Source organism: Salmo trutta, chromosome 23, assembly GCF_901001165.1.
Source record: "Salmo trutta chromosome 23, fSalTru1.1, whole genome shotgun sequence".
In the NCBI taxonomy this organism is placed as follows: Eukaryota; Metazoa; Chordata; class Actinopteri; order Salmoniformes; family Salmonidae; genus Salmo; species Salmo trutta.
In genome coordinates this window covers 4,606,138-4,623,626 of record NC_042979.1, presented here as the reverse complement: position 1 = coordinate 4,623,626, position 17,489 = coordinate 4,606,138, and the positions used below count along the sequence as shown (strand labels likewise).

Below are 17,489 nucleotides of genomic sequence, written 5' to 3'. Positions count from 1 at the left end.
ATATAGACAGGTGTGTGCCTTTCCAAATCATGTCCAGTCAATTGAATTGACCACAGGTGAATTCCAATCAAGTTGTAGAAACATCTCAAGGATGATCAATGGAAACAGGATGCACCTGAGCTCAATTTAGAGTTTCATAGCAAAGGGTCTGAATACTTATATAAACAAGGTATTCCTGTTTTTTATTTTTAATACATTTGTAAAAAAGAAATGTAACCTGTTTTTGCTTTGTCATTATGGGGTATTGTGTGTAGATTGATGAGGGAAAAAAGGCTGTATAGTAACAAAATGTGGAAAAAGTGAAGAGGTCTGAATACTTTTCGAAAGCACTGTACATGGCTCTGTATAAAATTAAAACACTGACAGACTCATAAAACTCCAAACTTTTATTTATTAACTTAACTCTCATCTTACATATTTCAGAATTTCACTCTTGAGCAAGTTATTAACCGGCGCTGAAGCCTGAAGGTCTAACTCTCTCTCACGCATACACACACGCACACACCCTCCCTGTGGGAACAGCAGCCCAAGAAAGGGCAGGCTGCCAGCTGGCTATGAGACATGCTTTTGAGGCTGAGGATGTTTTTTTAGGTCTGGAGTCTGGACTGTTTCTCTCCCTGGTCCCTGTGGGAGGTTCTTGGCTCTCACTGCTCACTTCTACAGCAGTGGGGGATTCTGCAGGGCGCTCTGCTGTACTCTGCTACCACCTATTGGCGACTATTGAGCAGTACAGCATGGCGAGGCCCTCCTAGGTGAGGTAATAAAGTGTATAATGATGCAGTGCCTTCAGAAAGTATTCATACCCCTTGACTTACTCCACATGTTCTTGTGTTACAGCCTGAATTCAACAACAAAACATCTCACCCATCTACACACACACACAATACCCAATAATGAAAAAGTGAAAACATTTACATTTTTGCTCATAAAAAATAAATACAAAATGAAATACAGAAATATCTAATTTACATATGTTTTCACACCCCTGAGTAAATACTTTATAGAAGCACGTTTGGCGGCGATTACAGCATTGAGTCATCTTGGGTATGTCTGTATCAGCTTTGCACATCTGGATTTGGGGATTTTCTCCCATTCTTCCATGCATATTTTTTCAAGCTCTGTTAAATGAAATGGGGAGCGGTGGTGAACCGCAATCTTCAAGTCTTTCCACAGATTTTCAATGGAATTCAAGTCTGGGCCCCTCAATGACTTTCACATTCTTGTTCTGGAGCCATTCCAGCGTTGCTTTGGCTGTGTGCTTGGGGTCATTGTCCTGTTGGAACTTACATTTTTGCCCAAGTCTATGGTCTTTTGCACTCCGAAGCAGGTTCTCGTCAAGGATTTGCCTGTATTTGGCTCCATTCATTGTTCCCTCTGTCCCGACCAACCCTATTCATTGACGCTAACTGCTTTAGAGCCTATTGACGAAAGTATCTTCTTTGCGGTGGGCTTTTTGTTAAGAGCTCTGGCACTCGGTCTGAAAGTTAAGATGCATCGAATATAAGCGAGAAATAATAATACATTAAAAAAAAAATTAAATTGACACAGCTCGTTAGGGTTAGTGTCCCCACGCGCCACGTCGCCATGGTTACAGCGCTTGTTTGCGGAATACAAGAGACGACAACATATGCTAATTAGCTATCTAGCATACTCCAAACACGTGTGTGTAAACCTAACCCCAGAGAGGAAGAGAGGCCCGACTCTGCGGAAAATCTGTCTCCCTCCAGCAGGTGGCATTTTTTCGTTTTGCCAACCAAGCAATGACTTTTTTTTATGGAGGTCAATGAGAGTGTCTCGAATTTAGTCAACAAAAAAATTAATGGCTTATTTGCTACGTGAGGTTTATTTGATTGAATATAATTTTCGTAATGCTTAAGTTGTTACAACTGTACTGATATTAGTAGGACATGTGACATCCCGGCAACATTGAGAAAAAAACACTTTATTTGTGAGTTGTCTCGAGATGGCTATGCATATTCATGACATCAGGCAAGTAGCATAGTATTTGTCAACAACATTCATCAAATATTTAAAAATCGATTGTAATAATGAGATGTATCCACCAATCCAAAGAAAGGATTTGCGGGCGCTAGATAGCATGCCGTTCTGCTTTGTGGACAATGACTCCCATTGTTAGGGTGGAGAGACATGTAATCTTGTCAGTATATTCATAATCTTCGGTAACTCAGGAAGTGTAGTTTCGTCGGATGGAGGCACCCTAGCTGTATGGATCTGTGCAAAACTGCTACAGTAAGTATCTTTTTTATTTGAAGGATTCTTTCTCGCTGATGAATGTTTCGGAAGCAATTATTATTGACGTTTCTAAATATTAAAACAGCGTTGGGATTGTGGTTCACATGAAGTAGTCATGGGCAAAGCTAACGGCTGAAACTGTAAGAAGGTAGAATGCCACCTAGAGTTTGAGAGCTATCCCCGAACATGTCTAGCTAGATAACTTGTGACCTGCAGCAGGCTGGGCTATCTAACTAGCTACTAGGTAGCGTGTATAGCCTTTATTTCATGCGTGAATGTTAGATCTGACTTGTTTTTACATGGGTTGAACTATTTCCGTTAGGGAACGCTTTCTCTGTGAATTGCGCGTGTGCAATAACTCAATTCTCCTTTGCGCTCTACAAAATGTAGTCCACACTGTTCATAACAGACTATAGTCTTAGGAACAGAACTGTATTGAGATCAAATGTTTGGTATATTGGCTATATACAACCACACCCCTCGGACATTATGTCTTAATTAGGCATTGTTGAATACTGGGTTCTTATTGGCTTGAAGAGCATTCTAGATCGTGGATTATTTCCCTATAACGCACAGTATTTTTGCACTGTAGCATTCAATGGCTATAGGTCATTCTTACACGTTCTATGTTTGAGCTGCTTTTGAACGCAAAAGTCAAATTGAAAACATTATTGGCATTGTTGAATTCGATTTTCATAACGGCAAGCGAGGACTGATTATGGTTTGGTTAGCCTAACTAGCAAGTCTGTTTGTTTGGTTACCACGGCAACTACTGTAGCGATCTAGTAAACGTGCTAGATACTTCAGTGGATGTTTAACACATTTTTATAGCAGCAACTGTGTTAAATTATAGCCATGGTATAAAGGGGATAATCAACTCGGGGCTCCATGCATTCTCTGAAAAATAATGCAATTCCGTGGAAGGTCAATTCCACTCCAATAGCGCGTCATGGAACAAACCTTCCACGTTGTTCATTATTTTCCATGGAACGCATAGCCCCTCGTTGATTATCCCTTACACAATGTATAGTAATCGTGGTCATCAAATACACATTTTAAAAACACCAAAACAGATTTACCACGTGATCAAAGTTCCACAACACGTGGACTTGAATAAAAACATGGAGGATGAAGTCGATTAAAGAGGCTGCTGTATTTTTGTGCTCTGATTTACCCAAATATCACAGCTGTTGGTTTGGCTAGCTCATTGCCTGTCTTGGGAAGAATTAAGGCAATATATTTTCTCTAGTGGCAGGTTCTAGAGCTCAGTGACGGTGTTTTGGGCGGCTCGAGGAGCAGCAGCAGCAGCGATGGAGAGGTTCGGGACAATAAACTTCCCCATGTTAGCAGACGAAGAAGAGAGCTGCAGTGCCTCTGCTGTACCAAGTAACGGTAGCTTTTACAGCACATCACTGCAGGTATGGTGGGGCTAAAGGCCAATACACTTTTACCAATTGATTATTACTAGACGGGTAGCAACGGATCTAACGTTACGTTAGTCATCCAGGAAATAAAGCCTTAGCACGCTAGTTTAGCCCCCCCGTCTCAATTGTTGCTAGTTAGCTTGCTGCTAGCTATTGGACACCCTTGCCGAATGATATCTGATAATAATAGCTGCAGTATGCTGTTAGCTAGTTAACAAGTCAATTTCATTACATAAAGTCAACAATGGAAACGAGTCTGAGTTAGTATTGAGTCCATCTGTAATGACTGCTCTCACAGTACTGTGTCTAGTTAGCTAGCTCTGTCGCTCTGGACCAGTGCAACTGACGTTAGCTAGCTAGCTTGCCTAGTAAATCAGACTGTGTGTGTGATAGCTAACGTTACCTCTGTAGATTTCCACTCTGGGATTCGAAAGAGGCCACTAGCTAGCTCTAGCAGAGTCTGCTAGCTCAGCAGAACGACATATTGCCCGTTTTCGCCAGTTCTTAACTCAGCCAAGATGCTTACCAATATTACACGGCTAATTGGTGCGTAGAACACTAACTAACGTTACGCCATACACTTCTCAAATCTAATTTTATTGGTCACATACACGTTTAGCAGATGTTAGTAGTACTTGCTGTGTTGTTGCTTTAGCTAGGTAGCTAGTTACTGCTTGACTGGCTATCTCAGGTACCATGAATGATATAAGCACCCATAACTAGTATGTGTGTCATCTCTATTCCCTGAAGTATCCATACAGTGTTGTCTTGACAGCTGTAGCTAGTGGGTGGTACATATTGTTGTTATTATTAGCATGTTATACAAAGCTACACAACCTGTGTTTTTACATGTCCGTTTGCACATCCATTGTACACACATCACCCTAACAGAGTTACTGCATTGCATCATCAGGAGGAGGAGATTTCAGCTGCAATGGAGGACAGGCAGTATTGGGAGCCCGGACCCACTTTTCATTCCGACCAGAGCTCGTTTTCATAAAGCATCTCCGACTAGGACTGCTGCTCAAGGTTCAGTTTTGCCTTTAAAATCATAATGAGTAAGATTACAGGGAGGACCATATCTCATATACGCACTCCTACTCTGAGACACTTTTTGAATACAGGCCCTGATGATTGTAGCTTTAATATTCTGCTGCAGAATGTAATGTAACAGATTTTCTGATATCAGTCATAATAAGCTACTTTATTTTTCTCCTCTGTGACCGTTGTGGTGTAGAGTTCATCGCATCTCTGTCCAAGAGCCAGCAGCAGAATATAATATAAAGATAATTGGATATCAATCACATTTATTTATAAAGACCTTTTAACATCAGCCGACGTCACCAAGTGCTATGCAGAAACCCAGCCGAAAACCCCAAACAGCATGAAATGCAGATGTGGAAGCACGGTGGCTAGGAAAAGCTCCCTAGAAAGGCAGGAACCTGGGAAGAAACCGAGAGGAATCGGGCTCTGAGGGGTGGCCAGTCCTCTTCTGGCTGTGCCGGGTGGAGATTATAACAGTACATGGCCAAGAGGGTCAAATAATACTAATCACAGTGGTTGTAGAGGGTGCAACAGATCAGCACCTCGGGCGTAAATGTCAGTTGGCTTTTCAAAGAGTTGAAAACAGCAGGTCAGGGACAGGTAGCACATCCTGTGAACAGGTTAAGGTTCCATAGCCGCAGGCAGTACAGTTGAAACTGGAGCAGCAGCACGACCACTTGGACTAGGGACAGCAAGGAGTCATCAGGCCAGGTAGTCCTGAGGCATGGTCCTAGTGCTCAGGTCCTCCGGTGAGTGAGAGTGAGAGTGAGAGAGTGAGAGAGTGAGAGAGAGAGAGTGAGAGAGTGAGAGAGAGAGAGAGAGAGAGAGAGAGAGAGAGAGAGAGAGAGAGAGAGAGAGAGAGAGAGAGAGAGGAGAGAGAGAGAGAGAGAGAGAGAGAGAGAGAGAGAGAGAGAGAGAGAGAGAGAGAGAGAGAGAGAGAGAGAGAGAGAGAGAGAGAGAGAGAGAGAGAGAAAATATATACTTAAATTCACACCGGATAAGACAGGAGAAATACTCCAGATATAACAGACTGATCCTAGCCCCCCGACACAAACTATTGCAGAATAAATACTGGAGGCTGAGACGGGAAGTGTCGGGAGACACTGTGGCCCCGTCCGACGATACCCCCGAACACGGCCAACCAGGCATGATATAACCCCACCCACTTTGCCAAAGCACAGCCCCCCCCGACCCACACTACTAGAGGAATATCATCTGACTACCAAAATACTACGCTGAGACAAGGTTGAGTATAACCCACGAAGATCTCCCCCCCCCGGCACGAATCCAAGGGAACCCAGACAGGAAGATCACGTCGGTGACTCAACCCACTCAAGTGACGCACCCCTCCTAGGGACGGCATGGAAGAGCACCAGTAAGCCAGTGACTCAGCCCCTGTAATAGGGTCAGAGGCAGAGAATCCCATTGAAGAAAGGGCAACCGGCCAGGCAGAGACAGCAAGGGTGGTTTGTCGCTCCAGTGCCTTTCCGTTCACCTTCACACCCCTGGGTCAGACTACACTCAATCATAGGACCTACTGAAGAGATGAGTCTTCAGTAAAGACTTAAAGGTCGAGACCGAGTCTGCGTCTCACATGGATAGGCAGACCATTCTATAAAAATGGAGCTCTATAGGAGAAAGCCCTCCCTCCAGCTGTTTGCTTAGAAATTCTAGGGACAATAAGGAGGCCTGCGTTTTGTGACCGTAGCGTACGTGTAGGTATATGTAACAGGACCAAATCGGAATGATAGGTAGGAGCAAGCCCATGTAATGCTTTGTAGATTCGCAGTAAAACCTTGAAATCAGCCCTAGCCTTAACAGGAAGCCAGTGTTGAGAAGCTAGCACTAGCATATTTGTTTGTGTTCTAGTCAAGATATCAATTGTTAATGAACTCTTCTCTCCTCTGTGACCCCAGGGTGCAGCTGCATGTCCATGGCATCTCTGTGCCAGAGCCAGCAGCAGTGGGTTAAGGCCTCCATCAGTTGTTCATAACAAACTACTATTTTTCCTCTCTGTGACCAGGGGGGTATTGTTGAAGAGTGCATGGCGTCTGCATCAGAAGACAGTATGGCGTCCCTGTGCCAGAGCCAGCAGCAGTGTGTGAAAGCCTCCATCGTGTCCAGCTGGCAGCTGGTGGAGGCTCAGGACCAGCTGTGTGGGCTGGAGCTGCACGGCTCCGAGAGTGTTGAGCAGGAGCATGCCCGCGCCATTGCCAGCCAATCAGAGCTCTCCCAGACGGAACAAGAGTGGCGCCGGAAGGAGAACATGCTGGGAGGCAGCAGAAGCCCTGTGCTCAGTGCTGACAGCAGCCAGGATGTGTTTGACAAGGTAACTACACCTAAACCTACACACACTCATTGAAACACAAGATAAAAATACAAAGTTGGATGTCCCTGACAATAATAAAAGGGATGCAAACTTGCCACTTCTCAGCGGCATTCGCTGTTTTGATCTCAAAATCGGTAATCTGTGTGAATCGTGTAGATGCGTCTGGGTGTTGAGGGCACCACACTTTTCTGGCTACGATCATACACTACATGACCAAATGTATGTGGAAATCTGCTTCTAATTCCAAAATCATGGGCGTAAATATAGAGTTGGTTCCCTCTTTGCTGCTATAACAGTCTCCACTCTTCTGGGAAGGCTTTCCACTAGATGTTGGAACATTGATGTGGGGATTTGCTTCCATTCAGCCACGAGCATTAGTGAGGTCGGGCACTGATGTTGAGCGGTTAGGCCAGGCTCGCAGTCGGCGTTCCAATTCATCCCAAAGATGTTCGATAGGATTGAGGTCAGGGCTCTGTGCAGACCAGTGAAGTTCTTCCACACCAATCTCAACAAACCATTTCTGTATGGACCTTTCTTTGTGCACAGGGGCATTGTCATTCTGAAACAGGAAAGGGCCTTCTCCAAACTATTGTCACAAAGTTGGAAGCACAGAATCGTCTAGAATATCATTGTATGCTGTAGCGTTAAGATTTCCCTTCACTGGAACTAAGGGGACTAGCCTGAACCATGGAAAAACAGCCCCAGACCATTATTTCTCCTCCACCAAACTTTACAGTTGGCACTGTAAACTATGTTTACTATGCATTCGGGCAGGTAGCGTTCTCCTGGCATCTGTCAAACCCAGATTTGTCCGTCGGACTGCCAGATGGTGAAATGTGATTCATCACTCCAAAGAATGTGTTTCCACCTCTCCAGGCGATGCTTGGCATTGCACATGGTGATCTTAGGCTTGTGTGCATCTGCTCGGCCATGGAAACCCATTTCATGAAGCTCCAGACAAAAAGTTAATGTGCTGACGTTGCTTCCAGAGGCAGTTTGGAACTGTTGCAACCGAGGACAGATGATTTTTATGCGCTACGTGCTTCAGCATTCTGCGGTCCCGTTCTGTGAGCTTGTGTGGTCTACCACTTTGTGGCTGAGCCGTTGTTGCTCCTAGACGTTTCCACTTCACAATAACAGCACTTACAGTTGACCGGGGAAGATTTAGCAGGGCAGAAATGTGTCAAACTGATTTGTTTGAAAGGTGGCATCCTATGACGTTGCGACGTTGAAAGTCACAGAGCTCTTTAGTAAGGTCATTCTATTGCCAATGTTTGTCTATGGAGATTGCATGGCGGTGTGCTCGATTTTATACAACTGTCAGCAACGGGTGTGGCTGAAATAGCAGAATCCACTCATTTGAAGGGGTGTCCACATACTTTTCTAATATATAGTGTACCTCACAAACCGGACCCACTACATTTTCCTCAATGGCCACACCTCAGCTGCAATTATACAGGGTGTCCCCCAGGGCTCTGTGCTGGGTCCCTTACTCTTCATCATCTACATCCTCCTCCTTAATCAGATCCTCCATCACTTCAACCTTGACTTCCACTGCTATGTTGATGACACCCAGATCTACCTCGGCACCAAATCCCTCCTCAACCCACCTCTTACCCAGATTGAATCCTGCCTCCCTGCAATAAAAACATGGATGCAACAAAACTTGAAGATCAGCAGTGATAAAACGGAACTCCTCATAGGCACCAAATCCACCCTCACCAAAGCTGGCAACCTCAACATTGACAACACCCCTGTATGTCTCTCCCTCCCTCCATGCACGCAGCCTTGGCGTCATCCTGGACTCCTCCCTGTCCTTTGACCACCACACAAGAGTGTTAAATCCTCATTTTTCCACCGCCGCAACATTGACAAAGTCAGGTCCTCCCTTTTCCGTCCTGCCGCTGAAACCCTCATACATGAATTAATCTCCTCCCATCTTGACTACTGCAACACGCTCCTCTTCGGCATCAACTCAAGCTCCCTTCATAATCTCCAAATGGTTCAAAACTCTGAAGCCTCTCCTCACCCACATTAAGTTCTGGCAGCACATCGCCCCTGTCTGTCCTCTGTGAACTCTACTGTCTCCCTGTCTCCCAATGCATTGATTACAAGATCCTCCTTCTGACCGACAAAGCCCTTCACCACCCCACCCTTACCTCTCAGACCTTCTCCCCTACCAACCCACACGCTCACTTCGTTCCACCACAGCAGGCCACCTTGTCATCCCCAGTCGAAGTTACAGAGCTTAGGCGACCGGGCCTTCTCCAGGGTTGCTCCTAGGCTCTGGAACTCCCTCCCTCCAGCCATCTGTGACTGAGTCCATCACTATCTTTCAGTCCCTCCTAAAGCCCTGCCTCTTTGACAAGGCCTACCTTTAAGCCCAAAAATACTAAATAGCAGGTTGGCTTAGAATACTGACAACTGCGAATGCAAACAAAACAGTGGCAGCAAGTAGTCCTAGTAAACAAAATATCAGATCGATGAAGGCATGACACGATCTATATTTAGGCTTGTTACATTAACAGTAAACAAATGCAGTAAACAAAAGGTAAATGGAGATCCAAATAACAAACAAAGCCTACTACAGTGAGATGCTGTCTTGCCAAACAAATAGGCCTATAGGCTCGCTTCAAGCATGGAAAACCATGCCGCTCATGAGTACAGCAACACGTTGTGATATGGCACAATACACTTCTGTGGATCAAATTCGACCGACTTAATCAACTAAGCAATGCCTTAATCAACTAAGCAATGCCAGCCTACCCCAAACACGTTTCCAGAGTATTGAGATTGTCCAAATATGTATTATCTACTTGTTATTCTCTGAAAATATGCAACAATAATTTTTTTTCCTTTTTGGACCCTCGCAGGTTTGCATCTCTGATAAAGCTACCTACCTGATTAGTACACATGTAATCTTTCTCCGCGTACTGTGAGGGCGAGTCTCAATTGTATCTCCTTGATTTCTTGTGTGCTCACTTCTTGACACTTTATCAAAACACATTGAAGGAGAAGGTTCTGAGGAGGATGTGAGGAATAGAGTGTTATGGACTCGGTGTTTCTCTTCTTTCTTTTTTACCCCCTATAGAGTATTATTAATTCAAGAAGTAAAAAGGTTGAATTGGAGGATGATGACCAGAGCAAAACCTTTGTACAGAAGTATGAACAAGAATTTAGACATTTCGGTGAGTGAAATGTTTCATCTATAGCTTATCATTGTTCAATATTGCGTTATGCAGATCCATGCATTGCTGGTGTTGTCTCTCTAGTGGGAGCTGGGGGAGGATGTGGTATTGGTCTGATGGTCTGTTGTGACTGGTCAGGCATGTTGCGGAGGTGGGATGACAGCCAGCGGTTCCTGTCTGACCTGCCTCACCTCGTCTGTGAGGAGACTGCCAACTACCTGATCCTCTGGTGCTTCAGACTACAGGCTGAAGAGGTCAGAACAATCACACACGCACACTGTCCTGTTCTGTGTACAATATTTGATACAATATATGTTACCTAACAGCCAATATCACCCTTATGTTTCCTCTTCAGAGATAATGCATAAGCGTTTTTTGTTTGTTTTTACAATTAGCATTTATTTTCAGCATAAGATTTGTATAAATGCCTTAATTGTATGAGGTTTTATCAATAAGGCCCACCAGAGGGGGCTATTCCGTATGTATTCACAGTGAGTTAAGCAGGAGGTCCTGCCTCAAACGCCCCCATCAGTGGAGTGGATCAGGGTTGGAGTTCCGGCTGTCCTCCATTCGTTCTGCCATCTTAATTGCTGCTGTCTTAGTAGGAATGTCTAGCGCCGTTATCGTGGTGTTTTCACCCTACCTCGACAGCTACTCACTGTAATAATGGGGGGGGGGGCAACATGTCAGGAAATTAGGTTGCACTCACTGTCTGCATACAGTCAGTTGTTCCTAATGTATAATAAGCATTCCCTTCTTTTGTCCTCAAGCTCACACGCAGAGTATCTGGATAAGAACTCTATTTGAGACTGCTGATGTGCTTTTCACTCCACTCCCCATAGTGCTATGGGCCTCGGTCAAAAGTAGTGCGCTGTTTAAGGGAATAGGGTGTCACAGAGTCTGGTGAAAGGCCTCATCTCCCCCTACCCTCACCCCCTGCGCTCAAGGGCATATCAACAGATTTTTAACCTAGTCAACTCGTGGATTTGAACCAGCGACCTTTCGGTTTCTGGCCTAACACTGTTATTAACAAGCTAGACTACCTGCCGCCCAATGTTAGAGGTTGTTGTAACAGTGAAAGGTTTCCATCCTGTCCACTTTCCCCTGCCAGAAGAGGCCTTTTAAAAATATATATTTTTACAGTTCAGGTTTACAAACATTTACTTTATAGTATAGCCTACACAGACTGTATTTGTGTTATACAGATTAATTCACTTTTTTTTTCTCTTTCATTGTTTTTATTCAACCACAGAAAGAGGCGTTGATGGAGCAGGTAGCTCACCAGGCTGTTGCTATGCAGTTTATCCTGGAGATGGCCAGCACCTCCCAGCAGGACCCCAGAGGCTGCTTCCGTCAGTTCTTCCACAAAGCCAAAGTAAGCCTCTATCTATCCCGGGCACTGTTTTTGATAGTGATGGAACTTAGGCATACGGGTATTTTTATTTGATTTTATTTAAAAAAATAATAATTTAACGATGCATCGTAAAAAATAACGGCCAAAGAAGTCGCACCAGTTACCCAAAAGACCGCGCAGTACACTCGTTACGAAGTGAAACTTAACTGTGTCGTTACAGGAGCTTTTCTGTGCTGAAAATTATTATAGAATATCGGCGTAAGAGTTTGCTATAGCTATTAAATGGCTATTCAAAGTCATCTTTTAAATTTTTATTTTTTTTTACACAATATAGTTTTCCCCATCAAGAGAAGAAATGTTTTGTAGCTTATTATGTATTTGTTTGTATTATATGTTTGCCTTGTGTTATGTATTTTGTGTATTCTTGTGCTATTTTGTATGCAATATTTATGTAAATTCAGCATTTCTTCCATTTGTGTAAATTGTGAGCCAGAATGAATATAGGCACGTTCGCTATAGAAAATATCAATGTGACCTAAAAATAGGATATGATGACAATGGTTTTGATAATTGCTCAACAAATCATTGTAGCTTAAAATGGCAGGCAAGAATTGAGCTTCAAGTAGGCCTACAGATATTCCACAATTTAAACAATTCAAATAATTAAACCTGAAGTAGCAAGTTAAGCTTTGTCAAATGCGTGAGCTTTTAGTTAATAGTAGCCTATAGGCATAACAGATACGAATATTGAAGCGGCTCAGATGTAGCCTAATGGCTTAATACTAGGTAGGTATATCGATTGCGCATACAGTACCAGTCATAAGTTTGGACAACTACTCATTCAAGGGTTTTACTTTATTACTATAATCCACATTGTAAAATAATAGTGAAGACATCCAAACTATGAAATAACACATGGAATCATGTAGTAACCCAAAAGATTGTTAAACAAATCAGAATATATTTTAGATTCTTCAAAGTAGCCACCCTTTGCATTAATGACAGCTTTGCACACGCATTTTCTCAACCAGTTTCACCTGGAATGCTTTTCCAACAGTCTTGAAGGAGTTCCCACATATGCTGAGCACGTGTTGGCTGCTTTTCTTTCATTCTGCAGTTCAACTCATCCCAAACCATCTCAATTTGGTTGAGGTCAGGTGATTGTGGAGGCCAGGTCATCTGATGCAGCACTCCATCACTCTCCTTCTTGGTCAAATAGCCCTTACACAGCCTGGAGGTGTGTTGGGTCATTGTCCTGTTGAAAAACAAATGATAGTCCCACTAAGTGCAAACCAGATGGGATGGTGAATCGCTGTGGTAGCCCTGCTGGTTAAGTGCCTTGAATTCTAAATAAATCACTGACAGTGTTACCAGCAAAGCACCATCACACCTCCTCCTCCATGCTTCACGGTGGGAACCACACATGCGGGGATCATCCGTTCACCTACTCTGCGTCTTACAAAGACATGGCAGTTGAAACCAAAAATCTGCAATTTGGACTCATCAGACCAAAGGACAGATTTCCACCGGTCTAATGTCCATTGCTCATGTTTCTTGGCCCAAGCAAGTCTCTTCTTATTGGTGTCCTTTAGTAGTGGTTTCTTTGCAGCAATTCGACCATGAAGGCCTGATTCACACAGTCTCCTCTGAACAGTTGATGTTGAGATCTGTCTGTTACTTGAACTCTGAAGCATTTATTTGGGCTGCAATCTGAGGCTGGTAACTCTAATGAACTTATCCTCTGCTGCAGAGGTAACTCTGGGTCTTCCTTTCCTGTGGCGGTCCTCATTAGAGCCAGTTTCATCATCGCGCTTTGTTTTTTGCTACTTCACTTGAAGAAACTTTCAAAGTTACGTTTTTTGGATTGACTGACCTTCATTTGTTATTTCATAGTTTTGATGTCTTCACTATTATTCTACAATGTAGAAAATAGTAAAAATAAATAATAACCCTTGAATGAGTAGGTGTGTCCAAACTTTTGACTGGTACTGTACATCAGGGATGGGCAACTGGTGGCCCACTTTTTGTAGGTCCTTTTTTAAATTATTTTTTATTTTATATTTTGGAAGGGGGGGGGGACTTAGTCGGGTTCTCAACATACATACTGTTGGGATTTAGAATAATAGAATACACAAGGTGCCATTTTGAAATTTGGTTGTGCATCAGCAGTCACTCAATTAGCTCATGTCGGCATTTTGTTGTTGTTGGGATTGGTAAATTAGTCTAGCTGCTAGAAATAAACTTGTAGTAAGCATGGTCGAATTACCGACTGGCATGGGGCCCATTGATCATCAGTTATCATATTAAAAACTGCAAATGTTTGCCTCCACCTTATGGCAAAATGTGTAGAATTAGCTGTAAAACTGCTAATTGTTCTCTCCACCTCCATGGCAGAATTAGTAGAAATGCATGAAATTAGTTATAACATCTTCTCTGCCCCATGGCAAAAGGTGTAGAATTGCAGGAAATGAACTTTTAAAGCACAAGACTGTTCTCTTCGATGTCACAAAGGGGGGCCGCTAAAATATTTTGCTTAGGAACACCTGCTCTTTCCATGACAGACTGACCAGGTGAAAGCGATGATTCCTTATTGATGTCACCTGTTAAATCGACTTCAATCCGTGTAGATGAAGGGGAGGAGACGGTTTTGGGGAAACGTCTTGTAAATCAGCCTTGGTCTGTCTGCTGAGTCACTGTCGAGTCGTCATTATACCACAAAGTCATTTTAAGAAAAACTGTTTACCTACCATCTAACCAGTTGTTATTGATAAGCTAGGCTAAGGAATTATTCAACTTTTTGTATTGTAATTCAATGACCAAACTTGTTTTTCATGGTTTTTTGTTATTATGTAACTAACATGTAAAAACAAATTGCTGAAGGAAGGTGTACGGACAGTGATGTAATGTGGTCAGATGACCACTAGAGTGACAGGAGTCAAGACAAAGATTCCTACAACACAAGGCAATGATATACAGCTACATGATTTCATACCAACACTCTATTGCATTCATGTGAAGACATTGTAAGCATTTCTGTATGATTTCCAGTCTGACATGTTGATATGATTGTAAGTTCCTTCTGTAAACAGTATGGTTTCATGCCAAAATATGTTTCTCATCTGTAAACATTTATAACTGACACTCTTTTAATATATGCCGTTTTAGAAGACATTTGTTGCATCTGTTATGATTCCAAGTTCCTCTTGTCAACAGAGGATGATCAAGTGAATATACTTTAATGCTGTTGCCATTTCTTTCTATGCAAGGCAGGACAAGAGTACTTGGATGTATTTCATACTGAGCTAGAGGCCTTTAAGCAGAGAGTAAAAGAGCACACTGTCAAGTGCAAAGGAGAGACACTCCCCAACTTTACAGAGCACAAGAGCAGCACAGCACGCTGTCGTCCGGACCCCAAAGAAGTTCTAGAATCTTTACCCCCTGTAAGTATTCCAAGCGACATCATTTACATGTGTGGGAAGTTTGAGATTTTATTTAGTAGACCTTAATTCAAATGTATTTTTGAAGCTGTACATTCTGATATGTACTACTATGTGAATATATACGGTACTATAGGTATGATTCTATTCCTATCATTCTGGAACAGGAACTGAAGTCAGGGTTCCAGCTGCAAGACATGCAGATTCTCCAGAATGTTCTCAGCACCATGAATCCACAGGTATTGGCTACACTTCTCACTACAGTTTCCACAGTTTCCACAGAGTCAGACATGTACTGTAGGCCTGTCAGATCTGTTTATTCAGCCACGCTATTTGTTGATTAAAAAAACATTTTCTCACGTAAACATTGATTGAGATAACCGATGGAAATATCCCAAGATACCGTAACTCAAATTCGTGTTCAAGCTGTGCTCTCTGTTTTTGAAACCGAAGGTAAATTAACAGTCGGTGTGTTGGTTTAGAACAGAATGACTTTCTGGAGAGTGAGAGAGGGGGAGGGAGTGAGAGTTAAAGAATGAGATCACCCCCAACTGGCCACCTAAAGTCTGATTTCCTGCCAAATCAACAAATGTCCTCTCCTCCGCAAATTATACTTAGTTAGCAGCAAGCGCTTAGTTGGAAGTCTAGATGTGGGCCAATTTAACTCCTGTTACATAAGCATTATAATCTGCTTGAGCCGCACAGTGCGTTAACCCGTGTGCATCCTAAATGGCACACTTTTCCCTATATAGTGCACGTCAAAAGTAGTGCACTATAGGGGAATAGGGTGTTATTTGTAGATTCACTCAGAGCAGACGGGTCTACTCCCCAACCCTCTCCCCCACATGCTCACTAAACACTGGGCCTGTATTCCCAAAGAGTCTCAGAGTAGGAGTACTGCTGATATAGGATCAGTTTAGCCTCTTGGATCATAATGAATGAGATTACATGGACAGAGGGTTGGACCTGATACTTGAACAGCACGTCTATTCTGAGATGCTTGTTAAATACGGGCCCTGGAGAGTTGTTCACTGGAGTTAGACAAGGCAGACTCCTTTTTAGATTGAGTGCTGCTGAAAGGTGTTACTACAGTGAACTTGGCGATAGGGAGTTATCAATGTTCGTTATCAGATGCCCCACAGAGCAGGTGGATTAGGGTCGCAAACTACACTTCCCAGGGAGCAACGTTTTTGGAACGGGCAACATTTAGCACTAACCCATAGAAATGAACTAGTCATATTGTAGAAGTGTGTCTGCTTTCTTCTTTAGACGAGTTATGCCTACCTGTACTGCAATAATTTTCATGATTATTTTTGAATTCTCTCGGGAGTTGAAGTTGCCCTTTTACGTTCTGTCTCTGTTTGGACCACTAGGTGGCAGAGTACCATGTGAAGCGCTGTCTGGAGGCTGGCTTGTGGACCAACAGAGAAGGGAGGTGGTCCAAGGAGGAGGCTACTTTAGAAACAGACGATCTGCGCATGATGGAGACATAACGAATGTGGAGCAAGCGCCCTCCATCTCCCCATCATCTCCCCATCAGTTCATGACACTCAATAGAAATATTACAAAATGGAGGGAAAAGGGCTTTGCTCCCAGAGACTTATTTTTGTATGCCGCGCTGGAATGTGTCCTGCACTTTTATATTTTGTTCAACACCAAAAAGTATTTAAGGGAAGACGATTGGTAGGTATTTTGAAGCACTTACTGTACCTTTTGCTTATGTCATATCTTGGAGTTTAAAACGGTTTTCATCTACAGTAGGTTTGACTGGACCCGGCCCAGTCCTTCCCTAGCAGGAGGGGGAAAACCTGAGCATTAGAATAAAACATGCTCTCGTTGTAAATAAAAGTACACATTGTTTTTTTTAATTGAAGAAACAAAAGGCCTGTTCCTGGACTCATGGTTCTGCAGTGGACATCTCTGACATGCTGTCTAAAACTGCTATGACACCTAGCACATGTGGTCAGAACTGTCCTAGAAACGTTCATAGAAACTGCTCAGTGCACCTTTATACTCCTGCGTGTCCAGTTCGTCATCATTAGGCCAAACATGGATACTACCACGGTGTAGCTATGACGACATAACTATGCAAAGTGATCAGTTGACTGCTGTGCCGAATTCTTACTTTTGTTTTTGTTACTGCTTGTCACTCCACCTCAACCAACGCTCCAAAAATGTGTCTTGTCTTTCTATGTCCATCACAGAAGAATAAGCTTCTCAACATAAGTGTGTGGCTGCTAAACCTGCTCACGGACTTGATTGTGGAATAGAAACAAATCGTGAAACTTTCTGGCTGACGTAGCGTGATTAACATCCTGTGTTAGGCTCTGTTTGAAATAGGACAGCTTTAAAACAACTGTTCAGGGGAAATGCTTTTCATACTTTTAGGCCTACCAGCCATATTAGGTACTTAGACTTTTGCAGAGCGTCCAAGGTCAACATTAAATGGAAAGCTGTTTG

At 43.2% G+C, this 17,489-nt stretch overlaps 1 protein-coding gene across 4 annotated transcripts; it reads left to right on the top strand.

Annotated features, from left to right (window-relative positions):
* Nucleotides 1-1,917: 1,917 nt before the first annotated feature.
* Nucleotides 1,918-17,487, top strand: LOC115159126 (hsp90 co-chaperone Cdc37-like 1). Of its 4 annotated transcripts, none has more exons than XM_029708560.1 (9): nucleotides 1,920-2,250; nucleotides 3,503-3,671; nucleotides 6,745-7,050; nucleotides 10,142-10,238; nucleotides 10,377-10,492; nucleotides 11,491-11,613; nucleotides 14,859-15,032; nucleotides 15,197-15,268; nucleotides 16,403-17,487. In XM_029708560.1, exons 2-9 carry the CDS (start codon nucleotides 3,564-3,566, stop codon nucleotides 16,520-16,522), a joined length of 1,116 nt encoding a protein of 371 aa, XP_029564420.1. In that variant the 5' UTR covers nucleotides 1,920-2,250; nucleotides 3,503-3,563; the 3' UTR covers nucleotides 16,523-17,487. The 4 variants fall into 4 exon arrangements, with proteins under 4 accessions (XP_029564421.1, XP_029564420.1, XP_029564422.1 ...); XM_029708562.1 differs by lacking the exon at nucleotides 1,920-2,250 and adding an exon at nucleotides 4,591-4,706 and having other exon boundaries at nucleotides 3,586-3,671; XM_029708561.1 differs by lacking the exon at nucleotides 3,503-3,671 and having other exon boundaries at nucleotides 1,918-2,250.
* Nucleotides 17,488-17,489: the final 2 nt, after the last annotated feature.

Excerpts from the sequence above, each read along its gene's own strand:
- LOC115159126 (XM_029708560.1), top strand. The coding sequence starts at position 3,564 with ATGGAGAGGTTCGGGACAATAAACTTCCCCATGTTAGCAGACGAAGAA. Across the intron at positions 10,493-11,490 it reads TCAGACTACAGGCTGAAGAG|AAAGAGGCGTTGATGGAGCA; the intron begins GTCAGAACAATC and ends ATTCAACCACAG. Across the intron at positions 15,269-16,402 it reads TCAGCACCATGAATCCACAG|GTGGCAGAGTACCATGTGAA; the intron begins GTATTGGCTACA and ends TTGGACCACTAG.